General features: G+C 39.5%; 1 protein-coding gene across 3 annotated transcripts; it reads right to left on the bottom strand.

Annotated features, from left to right (window-relative positions):
• Positions 1–92: 92 nt before the first annotated feature.
• tgfbr2l (transforming growth factor beta receptor-like) lies at positions 93–14,573 on the bottom strand. Of its 3 annotated transcripts, XM_085249640.1 has the most exons (9): positions 14,395–14,573; positions 7,998–8,154; positions 5,803–6,011; positions 4,897–5,645; positions 3,364–3,501; positions 3,089–3,230; positions 1,894–2,021; positions 1,453–1,602; positions 93–459 (listed from the first exon to the last, which is right to left on the bottom strand). In XM_085249640.1, the coding sequence occupies exons 1-9, from the start codon at positions 14,546–14,548 to the stop codon at positions 325–327; spliced, it is 1,962 nt and encodes a 653-aa protein (XP_085105766.1). In that variant the 5' UTR covers positions 14,549–14,573; the 3' UTR covers positions 93–324. The 3 variants fall into 3 exon arrangements, 2 of the variants coding, with proteins under 2 accessions (XP_085105766.1, XP_085105767.1); XR_014888975.1 differs by lacking the exons at positions 93–459; positions 1,453–1,602 and adding an exon at positions 2,157–2,315 and having other exon boundaries at positions 1,893–2,021; XM_085249641.1 differs by lacking the exons at positions 93–459; positions 1,453–1,602 and having other exon boundaries at positions 1,899–2,315.
• Positions 14,574–15,085: the final 512 nt, after the last annotated feature.

Consider the following 15,085-nt stretch of genomic DNA (forward strand, 5'->3'; position numbering starts at 1 on the left):
GTGGCAGATAAGTTTATATTATTAGCATTTATAGTAATGTCTTTCAGAGAAGTAATTGAAAAGAAGAAAATACACCAAGGGATGAAACTGTGTAGATGAAAAAAGTCAAATTTATTCTTTAAGATTTTTTTTATCAAACAAACATAAAACCAGGAAAAAGATTTTTCTCTCCTGTTTATTCATAAATGTAGGTTATAGTCACATGACCTACAGTAGTAGGTTATAGTATAGCAATGATAAGTCACATGTCACAGCCAGTATAAAAGAATAATACCGTGACAAAATGGAGACCAGCTCCAACAAATCAAATCTTTTTCAAACTGTTCAGCGATCAGCAACTGCCAGCAGATCTATGACTGATTCGGGTGTCACATCCTCAGCAAACGTTTGCGAAGAAGTAGGTCTGTCGTTTAAGGCACAGTCAGTCTTTGGTTCATTTCTGTCTCCTCTGGTCTTTTGCTGGAAACATCCAGGAAGCAACAAAGAGAAAACACACAAATTCGTAATAAACAAAATCCCTCTGTTGGGTGACAACGGCTGTGTTCGCACTGCCAGATCACTACACGACAAAGCAAAGGGGTAAAAATGGCACCAAGAGTGGGTGTGCTTGAAATATCTCAGAAAATGTACAGTCTAAAAAACATGAAATTTGGGGCCATTCTTTTCTTTATGATTGTCTCTCTAGAAGTCAATATAAAATGGCAACAGTGCAGTCATGGGGTTGCTGGTATAGATTTTTTGCTTTACACAAGTTCAACCAAATTGCACAACAATGAATTATTCTTTGGTTCATATAAAGGTTTGTCATACTATATGTTGGACCATTTTGTTCTATTTATTTATATATTCTTGTGGGAAAACTTATTTTCTTCACATTTTATTTGAGAAAGATAACACTACCTAAAGATTCTCCAGACTATACGACTGTGAGTTTAAAAGTTTGTGTAAAATCCCTCTCCATGTTGAGATGTTCCAGTCTGCACCAGTGGTCCATTCCCATCTGTTGAGACTGAGCTAAACTTCCATCTGAGCAAACTGGGGCAATGTCTATGAAGTGGTCCACTCTTGCTAATATTGACTTTTTGAATATCCTTATTGTGGCAAATTAGATAATCCTAACTATCAGTCAAAAACTGCTTTAACTGTAACTGTGGTTTAGATTCTTGTCAGTTTTAGTGACTTAACAATTCATTCTCTATCAGTGTCTCATTGAAGATTAGCAGAAAAAAACACGTGTTTCTCCGACAATGCAAACACAGCGAACCATGAAGACTCGTTAGGGGGAAAACCAGTGTGAAGCAGTGAACCTCAGGCATGTCCTCCCTTTCAATCTGGAAGAAAAGAGATCTCCTCTCCTCGAGGAGACGGAGCATGAGGCGTCTCCAAGTCTATTTTTCTCTCTGCTTCATTCTCTTGCCAGAGTTTCACCTCGTCTTCTTACTCCTGACTTACTTCTTCCTCGTCTTCTTCGTCTCCCACCCTGTCGTCATCTTCCGCCTGCTCCAGGGCGCTGAAGCGCTCGACCACGCAGTGAGCCGTGAGCCTAGCCTCGGGGTCGTGATCCCAGCACTCAGTGATGGTGGAACAGAAGATGTTCATCCCCTAAAGAAGATCAGCGTTAGATCCAAAGGCTTCATTTGAAGACAGTGATGACTATAAGCTTGTAACAAGCAACTCTTACAATCTGATTTGGTCACGATTAGGCACATTTTGAATATCTTTGTAATTGATTTGTGAGTTTTTACACCCTGAAATAAACCATGTAAAAAATGAATTTCCTGGTATATGATTGGCTGAATTGTGAGTGGGCAGTTGACAGTGGCCATAAGCCTAAACTTTCAGTTTGTCTGTGTCTCTACATGATTTTTACTGCACTTTTACTTTTTTACTGACCTGGTGCTGCGTCCATGCTAGTGGGATGTCCGGACGTCCTCGGTCTCTCAACACCAGATCTCTCATGCTATCCACACAGGGCTGCTCACAAACCTTGGAGCCAAATGCTGGCTCATAGCTCTTTACCTCTGCAGTAATACACACACACACGCATGCACGTACACACACGCACACACACACACACATTTATCATAAACTTTTTTTTCTGCAATGGGAGTTGTCTGACCTGTAACTGAACTTGCAGCTGTTGTCACAGGGACTACCTTTAGTTCAGCTGCACCACTCCCCCCACACTTTGGAGCAAACTTCCAAGATCGAAATTTCAGTCTTCAACCGGAGGTCATGCTTAAATCAAGTTCCGGGGACAGTAGCCATCATTTCACTTTTATGCACACGTCAACACGCCGTTTTTGTGCTAAGCTCTAAAGAACAGTGAAGAGTGCAAAGAGGTTTTGGACACATGCAAAAAACTAAGAACATCTGTCCCACGTCACCTCTTTTTTTCTTTTTTTCCCTTTTTTTTTGATAAGACAGAGATCTAGTCTTTCCCCGTTTGAAAAAAACAGTGGAAAGCAAAGCAGAATTAAGCACTTTTACCCTACAGATTTAGAAAGATTACATGTCATTATATTTGTGTATCAAATTACATATGCTAACTATATCAACCACACAAGCTGTAGGCAAGGAAAGCACTTTGGGCCACGCAAGATCAGTTTTAAACAAAGAAAGTGCAGGAAGCAGGCTGAGCATTACAGCCAGGGGGTGCTATGCCGTGAAGCAACTGGAGAAAGTCAGAGACTTTGGTTTTGGTTCACTTCCAGTCAAAGCAAACATACAAACGGGCTCCAAAAAACTAAACTAACTCCACCTCTTCATTCATAAAGGAAGTCTCCATGGGTTGGATATCAGTAAGTCAAAGGTTGCATACTGAATCTGTTTTGTTTTCTTTTACTTTTTTCCCTCCTTGTGGTAAGCACAGCAGAACACATTTAGTTTACTTCTGTGGTCATAGCCTCCTTTTGGACTCTGATTGATCACCTCCTTCTTTTTTTAACATAGGACTGCACAATGACTGGCATCACATCTTTGTATGGTCTTGGGCCTTAACCTAAACTGTGAAAAACATGGGGTGGCAGGTCCTCTCTATGAAGGATTTGTTCTCTTGATCTACAGAAACACAGAAAAGAACACATACCTCCAATTGCATTGCATCGAGAGGCCATCTCCCACAACACTAGAGCCATGGAATAAACATCCATCTGTTTAAAGGCCTCGAGATCCTCCAGGTTCACCCTGGACTCAAGGACCTCAGGAGCCATGTAGCGAGCTGTCCCCACCTAGACAGAATGATAAACTCTTTTTTTGGTGCCATGCAAACAGCACATCAGACAGGTAGGCATAATAGTTTGGGTCATGGGTGTATTTAATAAAAATATTCAAACACAAACTGCACAGATATGCACAGATTACCTGTCCACTGTTGGCATAGTCATCAACTGTAAGGGACAGGTCCAGTCTTAAAGCCAGACCAAAGTCACACAGTGCGCACTCTTTCCTGCTCTTTACCAGGATGTTACTGCTCTTGAGGTCCCGATGGGCCACTGGTACCTACAAAAACAAGCAATGCTCAAAACAACAACTTCAGCAAGGAGCCAAAAACTGTGCCCAAAATCAATCCTAGAGATTCATATATATTCATATCAGATAGAGATAAATCTGTTTTGTGAAAATATTGCTGCTGTGGTATCTGTATCATGGTCCACATCCATACAATGAATCATGAGGCTTTGAGGTTTCAAACAATGCATGATTTCATTCACAATAGGCAGCATTGATTTAAAATATGCTGGTAGAGTTTTCTTGGCTAGCATTTGTCAATTTAAATGGCTTTGTCCAAATCTATGTGAACCTGGAGGAAACAGTAATTAAATTGCATTATATGCTTAGGCCTTGGTCTGACAAGGGCACCTTATCATCCTCTATGAGTTCAGTGAATTATGTGTTGTTAATTTACTGACATAGATACAGCAGTCTACTACCTGGCAATGCAAGAATATACACTTGTGTCCTTAAGTTTGGATATTAGGAAGAAGCTGTAGAGCAAAGATTGAAAAAAAGAGAAGAAGAAGCTAAAGAGCATAGGCCTTGTGTTTGGCTAACCAAGACGAAGTATACTTTTTACCGTTGTTTATCTGAGTTGTAAACAAATGATTTTAGCCACACTTCCCTTTGGCATAATAACCACTATAATCACCCTGAGTCATATATGTATCCAGTGTGGGTTAAGTGTACTGTGCGGTGGTCAGGACTAAGTTAGAAATCTGATCTGGCATTTCATGAATGACTGTAGGTGTGCGTATAGAGCCAAAGCTTCACTTAAGCAAGTCTAGTTTTAACCAGCTTCTTTGTAAATGCAATCTCTCAGCCAGCATTTGTTCCATTAAATCTGCTTTAGAAGTTAGTAAATGGCATTGAAACCTTTGTAATGTAAAAAGGGGGTAATTCATAAACATACAAAGCATACAAACATTTCATTGCTGGCGTTCAAATCCTTGAATAACTGCAACTTATTTAATCAAAGCCATGCAACTCAAAATTCATCCATGCAATGTACTAAAATCAAAGTTAATACTTGATGACTAATAATTAATTTGATTATTTTCAGGAGTTATATTTCTTTCTAGAACAATCATGCTCAATAATATCTTAAAGACCTTATAGCAACATATTATCACAGACTGTGGGCTTACTTGTGGTTCCTATGGGAGATAGGGTCTTCAGCTTCGGTGTTTGATACCACTATTGTAGTTTAATTGTTAGTAAGTCGTTTAAAATTCTGGCTCATTCCCTTTCCCTTTGAAGCATCTTGAGACTACTGTTGTTATTATTTGGTGCTATACAAATGGAATTGAACTGAATCTAAACTTCATGGTGGATTCCCTTCAGCTCTTTGTTGGGACCATCAATAATAATAAATCTTAGAAGATGATAGGTTAAATTTACCTTTGGTAGCCCACTGGGTGTTGTGTCACTATGAAGGTGAGCTAATCCTTTAGCAATGCTGCCTGCCATGGCAACAAGTTCTTCCCAGCTCAATATGTTAGCTGTGAGGAAGTCCTGCAGATTTCCTAGGCTGTGATAGGCTAAAACCAGCCAGTAGGTGTGTGGGGTGTGGCCCGACAGGCCCCTTTCCTCAGCTGCTAGGAACTGAATCACATTATCGTGCTGTAGCTTGGGGTCAGCAAAGATGGAGCATTCATTTCTCCATGAGGCGTACTCCACATCCGGAAACACCTTCACCGCCACAGTTTCATAGCTATTAACTCCACCTTTCTCGCCCTGGAGCAGCCATCCCCTCCACACTTCGGCAAAGCGCCCCTTCCCCACCAGCACATCCAGTTTGATAGGTAGCAGTTCAGCTGGCTGGCCCTGCCAACTGGTCATACCGCTGATAGTGTCACTGTTAAGAGGTTGAACCTTGGTGTTCGACTCATCCTGTTCAGCATCAGTCACACCTCCTCCTCCACCTTCTCCCTGAGCACCCAGGCCCCCACATGGTAGATCCAAGGCCTGGTAAAGCTCAGGGGTGCGTTTAGTGGGCCAGTCAGGGCATACTGACGGAGCTGGTTTGTCAGGACGACGTATGCGGTAGAAATAGAAGGCAGCAATGGCAACTATGGCCACCAGAATAGGGGGCACCAAACTAACCACTACCACAGGGATCACATCCTTACTTTGGAGCGGTAAGAATCCTGCAGGAACAGAGGATTTTATCAGTTAACCACTGATTTAGCTACCTGTTCATTGTTTTATCTATTCATCCACCTAGCTGGATTTCATTATATTCACATATTTATCTTTTCATGCATTTATTCTTTCCCACACTCCCTCGTTCCTCCTTCTCTTCACCATTTGCTCCCTTGTCGAAGACAAGTTTGTCGTTACATTCATGTTCACCCTGACATCCACAGACCATCATGGAGTCATTTGCAGCCTGTGGGACCATACGACACTCCCTGGAAGTGAAGGTCTGCAGCAGGTCAGGACTGATACCATCCAGTGGCAGATTTGGGTGGTGACACATTGTGTACACTGTCATTGTGTTGTTTGCCTTCCTCCTGGAAGAGCAGACAAAAAACTTAGAAACATTAGAAAGTAATGCATGTGACTGGCTTTACTTAAAGAGGAGTTTACATCCTGCTGATGTGAGAGAGATGAGACATCATCTTTCCAGCCTGACGCTCAGCAGATTTAGACTTCATGCCCACTTGGCTTGTGAACAGCCACGGATTGCATCACAAAGCTGAAGGTCAACACTGCTCTGTGCTCTGCCATTTATTACATTCATACATTTATCTTTGAAGCCATTTATACAGTCATCAAGACAGCACTGACTGAGGACAGTCACGAGACTAGCAAGGAGACTTGCAGACCAGCAACCTGTTGAGGATGTACCCAGTCCCTCTCACTATGGACTGGACAAGCAGAAGAAAGTGGATGGAAGTTCAGCCCTTCTATTACCCCTGCTGTTAAATATGTTAATGTGTAACTGTCCAAAAAGAAAATGCACCCCATCTTCCTCCACTTATCCAGTTCAGCCAGGGCTGGGGCGTTTTCCAGCTGGCAAAAGGTATAGTACACCCAGGATGAGTTGAGAGTTTGCTGCTGGGCTAATTCAGAGAGACAGACAATATTCAAACTAACATCGATGTACAACTTACAATCACCAGTTAACCTAATATACATGTCTTTGGACTGTGAAAGGAAGCTAGGAAACTACATGAGCACAGGGAGAACATACAGACTAACTCCTGGAATGTTAATTTGCATCTAAGCTAATTTTATTAAAGCTATTATACTATAACATTTTTTTCTTTTGAAAAACAATCATTTCAGAGAATCACTGATTTGTTTATTACACCCGATTTGGGCTTGTACAAGACCACAGCTACATGGTGATGTTCTCATGTCTTGTAGTTTTCTATAAACTAACGCTTGAAGAGGCCTGAGTCCGGGGTCTTTTTTACAATACAAGAGAATAATAGAATACTGGCTACTGGCTACTGCATTATTAATAATGTTAATAAAAGCAATCTCTAAGCTCATCCCAAAGTCTGCTCACAAGCCAGCTGTTCAACAATCTGTAGGGTTGTTTGTTTGTTGTTGCTTTTGACCATTTTTGGTAGTATTTTTTCATCTTCATCCAATAAACACATCAAAGAGTAAAGCAGAAAATAAAAGTACCTCAAACCTTCACTGAGCTACAGTACGTGAGTAAACAGAGTTTTGAATCTTTGCACCACTGATGCAAAGATGACACCAGTGAAGTGGAGTTCACACAAACACCGTGTTCCTGACAGAGAGTCTACAGACTGTGTATATTTGCCCTGAATAAACCAATTTTCTTCTCCTCTTTTCTTCTGTCAGTTCTCTATTGCTGGTTTCCTTCAGAGAGCTGGGAGGGTCAGGCTGGCTCACGTGCACAGGAAATGAGAGGGGGGGGGGGGTGTAGTGAGGGGATCACAGTGTAGGACTGCTATCCAAACAAAACTACCAATCAGCAAAAACTTTCCAGTCATGAAGAAAGCAGCAGCAGAAAGCTGGCGTGAAGTTTTGAAGCTACAGAGATTCTCTCTAATAGAAAAATTAACCAACAACTATGAAAAAGGCCAAACTGTGGTTACATGTTTTGTTTGCGTTCGTGCGTGTGAGACTGTGTGTGTTTTCATTTAAGTCCAACAGTAGCACGCTGAGAGAAATCACTTCAGGATGTTTCATAATACTGATCGACACCATATTGAACCAGCTCGGCTGTACTGTTCTCTTATCTGCAGACTCATGGGACAGTGCTGAAGAATAACAATGTGGGCATGGTCATTTTATAGCATTTCTATGGATGTTAGAGGCTTCAGGATGTGCTGTATTAAACAAATAACAAAACAGTCAGCTAGAAAACATCAAACTGAGAAAGGTAAAAACTACCATGTGTCTATTTTCTCATGTAGTTACCTATATACAGGTTAGGTCATAGGCTCTGTAAGTTTCCCCACAGAAGACAGACAAAACAAATTATAGGAATATAAGTTACTCAAAAAGGGTCTCACCATATGGCCATGCAGATCTCTTCAGTGGTGTTGCAGAAAGAGCTCAAGTTGCAGTTGCTGGAGCATATGTTGCCTTCGCACACCGGCGTGGATACCTCACACCACCTGCATAAATTGAAGCTCAGGTGGCTTAAAGACTGGACATCAACTGGAAGACCTTCAGGGTAAGAAAAGGATGAATCAGAAATCAGCAGGAAAAATAATAACATGAGTCATTTCAGCCAACCCCAAAGCTCATCTGTAGCAGCCGTGGGAATTATGCTGCAGGACCAGAGGTTTATGGTTTAGTATAAACACATATAGTATGAAGTTGGTGTCGACAAACACAACGCTTTAACAAGATCCCTGTTTATTTCCTGTTTCCACTCCCATTCTGTTGTATAAAACACCGGCCCCAATCTTTCTTGCGCCACGGACCAGTTTAACGTCAAACAATATTTTCACGGACCGGCCTTTAAGGTGTCACGGATGAATACAACAAAATAAAATGATACGACCAAGACAAAAACTGTGGTATTTTGTAAATATAATAATAAACGCAAATTCACTGTGTAATTGTGTTACTTTATTAGCAGCGTCCTCCTGAAATGCGCCAACAACACTGAGAGTGACGTCGTCCTCTCTGTCCCTTAATGCTCTCTGGTCGCTATGGCAACGCGTAAACATTTATTTCAAAATAAGACACAACTACAACACGGGAAAAGACCCAGGGAGACCGAGTTAATGAGGAAAAATCTGAAAACCACAAATTTCACACCTGACCCTCAACTCTCGCGGCCCGGTACCAAACGACTCACGGACCGTTACCGGGGATTGAGGACCGCTGGTATAAAACGTTTTAGGCAGTGGAGTTAGTGATCTCATCCGGGTTTCACAATTTGAAAAAGGCACAAAAATGCTACTTATTCACTAAAGTATATCTTAGGATAAAAATTAAAACAGGCAGACCATTTTCAAACTGTTTATATGCTGGTGCTCCATGGATCACAAGGTGAATGGTGTCACTCATCTCTGGCCCGATGGATGTGACATTCAAATCAGTCCATGGGCCACAAATGTCATTTATATGCAATGCATGGCAGAGCTTTAACTTACATTTGTGCGCACACGTTTTGTTTTCACAAGTGTTCCTGAGCGTGTGTCTGATTTTAATGCCGTGCTGAAGCCTTTCAGTACTGGTTTCCAGCCTCATACCCTTCTCACAAGGGGATTTCATTGGATTATCCTTTAACGAGCTTTCCTTTAATTCTTCTAGATTTTATATATCATACATACAACTATTTGGCTGCACAGTTCCTCACACATTGCTTAACCTCCTCCCACCCTTACTTCTGAAACACTCTTTGATGCTAGTGTTACTCACCTGTTGGCAACAATTCCAATTATTTCTGGGATGTACCATCTGTTTTCAAATCAAATCAAATCAACATTTCTGCATTTAACATGTTCAGTTAACAATCTGCATCAAATGACTAAGAGATCATTGCACTGTGCTTTTAATTCCTTTTTACACAGTGTTATGACTTTTATGGAAATGGATCAGTGTGGCACAGAGTAAAAAAGGTTTTACATGAAACATAAAAGACATATGTGACTTCTGTGTCAACCCCTGCCTGACTGGTAACCCAAAAATCCTACTTCATTAATAACATTGCGTACATATAGCATGACATTGCTTAGGTCACAGAGGAGATTAGCTTTGAGGCTTGTGATATGTGATAATATAATGACAGCTGAAAGTGTTGAGGGCAACAGACAGCTGTGTTCTCGGTTTTAGCTGGAGGTTCCAACATAGTAAAGTTCAAAACATCCTACTGCATCAGCTCTGCCACGTACAGAATTACATAAAGTGAATGTGACTTAGAGCAGGATATGGGTGTGTCCCTTTGGAGCTGAAAACTGTTAGCAAGCAGTCTCTCAAAGAAATAAGCAGACTTTATTTCTTTGTGTGCGGTTTTAGGCTTTGGTATTTGTACTATGTGGTTGTTGTGTATTTGTCTGTAGAGTAAGTGAATATCTTTACACTATGCTTGAGCTTGCATATGCGTGTGTTGCTCTGCCAGATTGCCATCCCACCCAGATGACACAGATATAATGGCCCAAGCAACAAACATGCTGTACTTATGATATCATGCATTCCCAGAAGAGTCAAAGTTTTAATGATGCTGCTGTGTAAAAACGTTCTGCTGAAGGTAAAAGTCATGTAAATGCAAAGTAGCCATTCTGCAGCGCAGTTTAATTCATATATATTGAGGTTCTGTCTTTATACCATCTACAAAGTAACTAAAGTAACAGAAGCAGTAAAAAATTATTAAGTAAAAAGTAGAGTGGAGTACAGGGTATGATATTTATAATTCAAGTGTGTAGTAACAACATAAAGTGGCATAAAATGGAAAGCTAAAATGGGTCCTCTCAACGACACAGGCATACACAAATAGAAATCCCAGTGTTGCATGGATATCTATGTAAACATGTACTCAATTACACACACAAACCCAACCACAATGCATTATAATTAGAAATGCTCTACACACACATACAGAGTAGTACACATAAACACACAGCAGTTCATTAACTCTGTAACACACAAATGCACATACAAATACACATACAAATACACGCACACACACACACACACACACACACACACACACACACACACACACACAAAGGCGAAGCAGTTCCAGATGTTTCTTCCAAACTGGGCTGAAGACAAAGGAAGAAAGAGTTGGGATGTAAAAAGCTTGAATCAGCATCACAGGCTCTGCGTGTACTCAAATGTTTATCTTTGTAAGGGTCAGTACGAGTTTTAGAGACTGGGTATGTGGACATTTGTGGAAAGTTAGTAACTTTCAACTGGTCCCAATTTAGGGACCCGTCTTCAAAGGCTGTCTGCAGTTAATTTACTTTTTCAGATACAAAGTCTAACATCATACAAAAACTAAACCTATTACATGATGTTAACTTTAATAACATGTTAATAATACTATCATTGTAATATAAAATAAAAAACAAACTAATGTTATTAAGTAGGCTAGAGTATAGTTTGCTTTCAGGTCGAGTGCTACTACCACTTACTTGCACCATCATTCATTTATACTCATGCAGCTGTGACAGCATGGATACCTAAAAAGGCCATTTAAAATATCAGTAACCCTACAAAAACAAAGTAGAATAAGCACAACAAATATCACACAATATTAAACACACTCCCAAATATTTGAGAGGTAAATATCATGTTATTTAATGGTTAATTATAGTTTGGAGTAAAAATACATCAACATGTAAATGATGATGTATTATCATGTCATAATGTTACCCAGCAGTATCCAGCAGTTACAGGCAGCATCTGTTATAGCCGCAATACATAAATATATTAATGCATTTATAGCCATAATGCAAATAACTAATCATGCATGGTAAGTGCTTTTATTTTTTGGTATTTAATTATGTAAAGCTTCGCATGCGTGATTTCACTGGTAACAGGACATTTACATGATTGAATTACTAAAGCAAAAGTTCTAAATACTTGTCCCACCCTCTGCAGCTATAATATGGTTGAGGTTAGGGTAGGTGGCCTGGACTGCATTAAGACCCTCAAGAGTTAGAAGTACACACATGTGAGTATATGTGTGTGTGTGTGTGTGTGTGTGTGTGTGTGTGTGTGTGTGTGTGTGTGTGTGTGTGTGTGTGTGTGTGTGCCTCCAGGAATAAATTGAAGCCAGAAGTGAGCTGCATCGAGAGCCAAGTTAGCATCCAACACTCCTCCCTCAAAGGCTCATGGGAAATGTGAGCGCTCCATGCTACTCGGCGGAGGAGGAGGCCCTCCCTATCACAACTCCAACTTTACTTAAGACACACACACAGATAGACACACACACACAAACAGGAGATTTAAGCTTATACACATATGCATGTTGCACTCATGTGCAACACGCGCAAAACAAACTGATTTTTATTTACATTATGTTGACAGAAAGGTCTGACATTTTGTAAAATACCTTCATTTGCATCCATGGTTAAATGTTCCAATTACTGATGCATTCAGCCGGCAGCTTGCTGGCTTATCTTAGTCCTAAGACTATAAACATAGAGACTTCAAGTTTGGCTCTGAGAAACTAGCCAGATAACAGACTGTTTCGTTGTTGCATTATTATGAAATTTAAAACTATCATTGTTTACAGATTTGCAAAGTATTTATGCTACATAATTTACCATCTAATTTTTCTCTTAATTAATGTGAGTAAACACACAAGCAGGAGTCCCACAGGATTGTGTTGAAGCCAGTAGCCATTAATGTTTGTTTTGAATTTAATGATGAATTTGAGTGAGGCGACATAAATACTTAGTAGAATATTAGTAGACGAGTAGTTTCCAGAGTTGGGAGTTTCTGGTGTTCTCATCTTCAAAACATTATTTAAGAGAAAAATTACAATGAACGACTACAACAGAGACTCATATAAACGAATTAAATCATGCACATCAGCTTGTAAGTCAGTATTGTTTTATGCTTGCTTCCAACTGAATTAAAGATCTACTTTAAGTTGCTCCAACCTGCCTCATATGCCTGGATTTTTTTTTTTTATCGCTATTGTTTGGTCATAATCTTTACCTTTTCCTTTTTGTTATTAATCCCTTCCATGATTGGGGACTAGTACTGCTCATGTTCTTTATTCCCATCATTGAATTAAAATTTAAAGAAACATACCAACGGGTTCAATACTACATTTCAGCATTTTGCACTTTTCACACAGGCAGTAAATCTGGATGCAAACAAAAGCTCCTCAAATGTGAGTAAAATCATAAAACAATTTTTTTTTAAAAACAACCTCATGCTGTATGAGAGACTGGAACAATGAAAAGTTGATATTTATGCATGGATGGTGCTCTGAGACATCTTTGAGATGCTGTATTTGTCACTATGTGCAGTAAATCAGACTGAAGTGACAGGATATTTGTATTTGACACAACAGCCTTTTTTGTTTTTTACTCTGATGACTTAGACAGCTTTTTGTGGAGCATGTTGTCAGATGCAGTTTAACATTCTGTCTGTATGTGATTTGAATTATTTTGTGCACAAAAGAAACAAAAGTCTGTAAATCCCCACATAAGTGGATTCTTTTCAGCACTCCCTTTGTACTGTTGTTCGTTTGGGAATTTATCTTTTTGAAATATGTATTCTGTTCAATTTCTTCTGTAAGTACAAGAAAAGTGTCCAAAAGCATTAACACACTCTTTCTTTTAGTGCCAGTCTGTGTCTTCTCCAATGTCTTAAACAGCGCCAAGATGTGACTGTGTGTGTAGCCATTCATGAGGACTTTCAGATACACTCACTCTTTGTTAGATATGAGATAATAAGCTGCCCTTTAACAGGAACTGCATGCATAATGACCATGGTGGAAAGCACATTTACTCAAGAAGAGAATCCATTTCTGCATTTTGAAGGCAGTTACTGTCTGTTTTACTGCATGTTTTGCTATAGATTGAACCATGTCTAACAAGAAATATAATATATACAAGACTAAAGCTGAAATGGAATTTGATTGTTGATAGAAAAGATATCTTTTTCGATAACTGCCAAAACAAAAATGCTGACCATTTCATGCTTTTATTTTGAAATATTTTAACAACTTATTTCGCCTTTTTTGAAGTTTGAATTATTGATATTATGACTTAGAAAACCAGGAAGTCAAGCGAACTGATTTGTTGAGAAACGTATTTGAATATGAAATGGTGCAGACATTATTTAGAATCCCACATGAAATAAATCAAATCCACTCCAACCAGCAAGAGTAAAATAGTGTAAAACACAATGTTCAGGAGTACATAACATCTGTAATATTCACATGGGTCATATCTTTGTACTGAGTACATTTAAATGAATATGTTTAAATTAAGACTATGTTTTAGACTACGTTTTACTTAGGTAACATTTTTCATTCAGGACTTTTAGAGTATCAGAGAGAGATTAAAAGAGAATAAACAGGAAAATGCTGCTGAGACTTTAATGGCTCAGGATCCATGGTTTGAATCAGAAGACAGTCACATTTAGCATCTTATCTGCTGATGGAGCTGATAATATTTGTGGACTGCTGACAATACACAAAGCTGATAAACTAAATTACATGAATGATATTTGTGTACTTCTCTGTTGACACTGCAACTAAGCTACATGAATCTGATACCTTCGTTGCAACTTTTATTGCTACATGAATCTTCCACTCTCACTTGATAACACATGAGTATTTCTTCATGTGCTGTATAGTCATTCAACCAAGATAACGGATCTGAGTAGCTTTTCCAAAACAAAACGTCCCTCCTCTCTGTCATGCCCTCCTCTCGGCCCTCCAGCTCCGAGGAAAAGAGAGAAACAGCCCAGAAATCAGGCAGCACTCACAGGCAGTCAGGAGGACGAGGATCCCGGTCCAAATCGTCCAGCACTGAGCCATCATCTTCCGGCAAAGTAAGTCGATGAAACTCAGGGGACCCCGGTCAGTCGGTGTGTTGGTGCTTCGGTCTTCAGCCCCCGGTGTCAGCGGAGAGCCTCTCATGTACGCAGAGAAAGAGAGAGGGAGCCCAGATGTTTTTCATCCAGATGTGGGCTGGCCCCGCCCCCTTCTACTGCCTCTGTTTCTGTGTCTCATTTCTCCACATGTGACACACAGCGGTGGAAACAGTATTCACTCAGTGTAAAAGTACTCCATTACAGCAAAGTCCTGCTTTCAAAAAAATCCGCAAACAAAAATCATCGTAAATACTTTTTGAAAACGTATTTTAAAAACAAACAATTAAAGCAGATGCCCTTTTTATGACTTTACATCACTTTTTCATTAAGAATTTCTTTCCTTGTAATTTCTTTAAAAAATTACAAAAAAAAACATAGTGTCATCGTGTGTTTATTATTTGTACTCATTTGCAGTTAGGTCCATGAGCATTTAAACAATGGTAAATTTTTGGGTAATTATTTTCAACAGTTTAATTTTGAAAACAGGAAATGTTGTTTTTATTGCTCTTTTATGTTATTATTATTACTGTTTTGTTATTACTGCATTCATTATAATTAATTATAATTTAATTTAATATTTCGC

Source organism: Mchenga conophoros, linkage group LG16 (assembly GCF_057382185.1).
Source record: "Mchenga conophoros isolate Kocher_MC1m ecotype Shallow Benthic linkage group LG16, M_conophoros_male_GT1.1, whole genome shotgun sequence".
NCBI classification, from domain to species: domain Eukaryota; kingdom Metazoa; phylum Chordata; class Actinopteri; order Cichliformes; family Cichlidae; genus Mchenga; species Mchenga conophoros.

What these genes read in the sequence shown, in the direction of transcription:
- tgfbr2l (XM_085249640.1), bottom strand. Translation starts at nt 14,548, where the DNA reads ATGAGAGGCTCTCCGCTGACACCGGGGGCTGAAGACCGAAGCACCAAC. An exon ending in GAGATCTGCATGGCCATATG is followed by an intron (nt 6,012 to 7,997) that starts GTGAGACCCTTT and finishes CTGCTCTTCCAG; the next exon opens with GAGGAAGGCAAACAACACAA. An exon ending in TAGCATGGACGCAGCACCAG is followed by an intron (nt 1,603 to 1,893) that starts GTCAGTAAAAAA and finishes GATCTTCTTTAG; the next exon opens with GGGATGAACATCTTCTGTTC.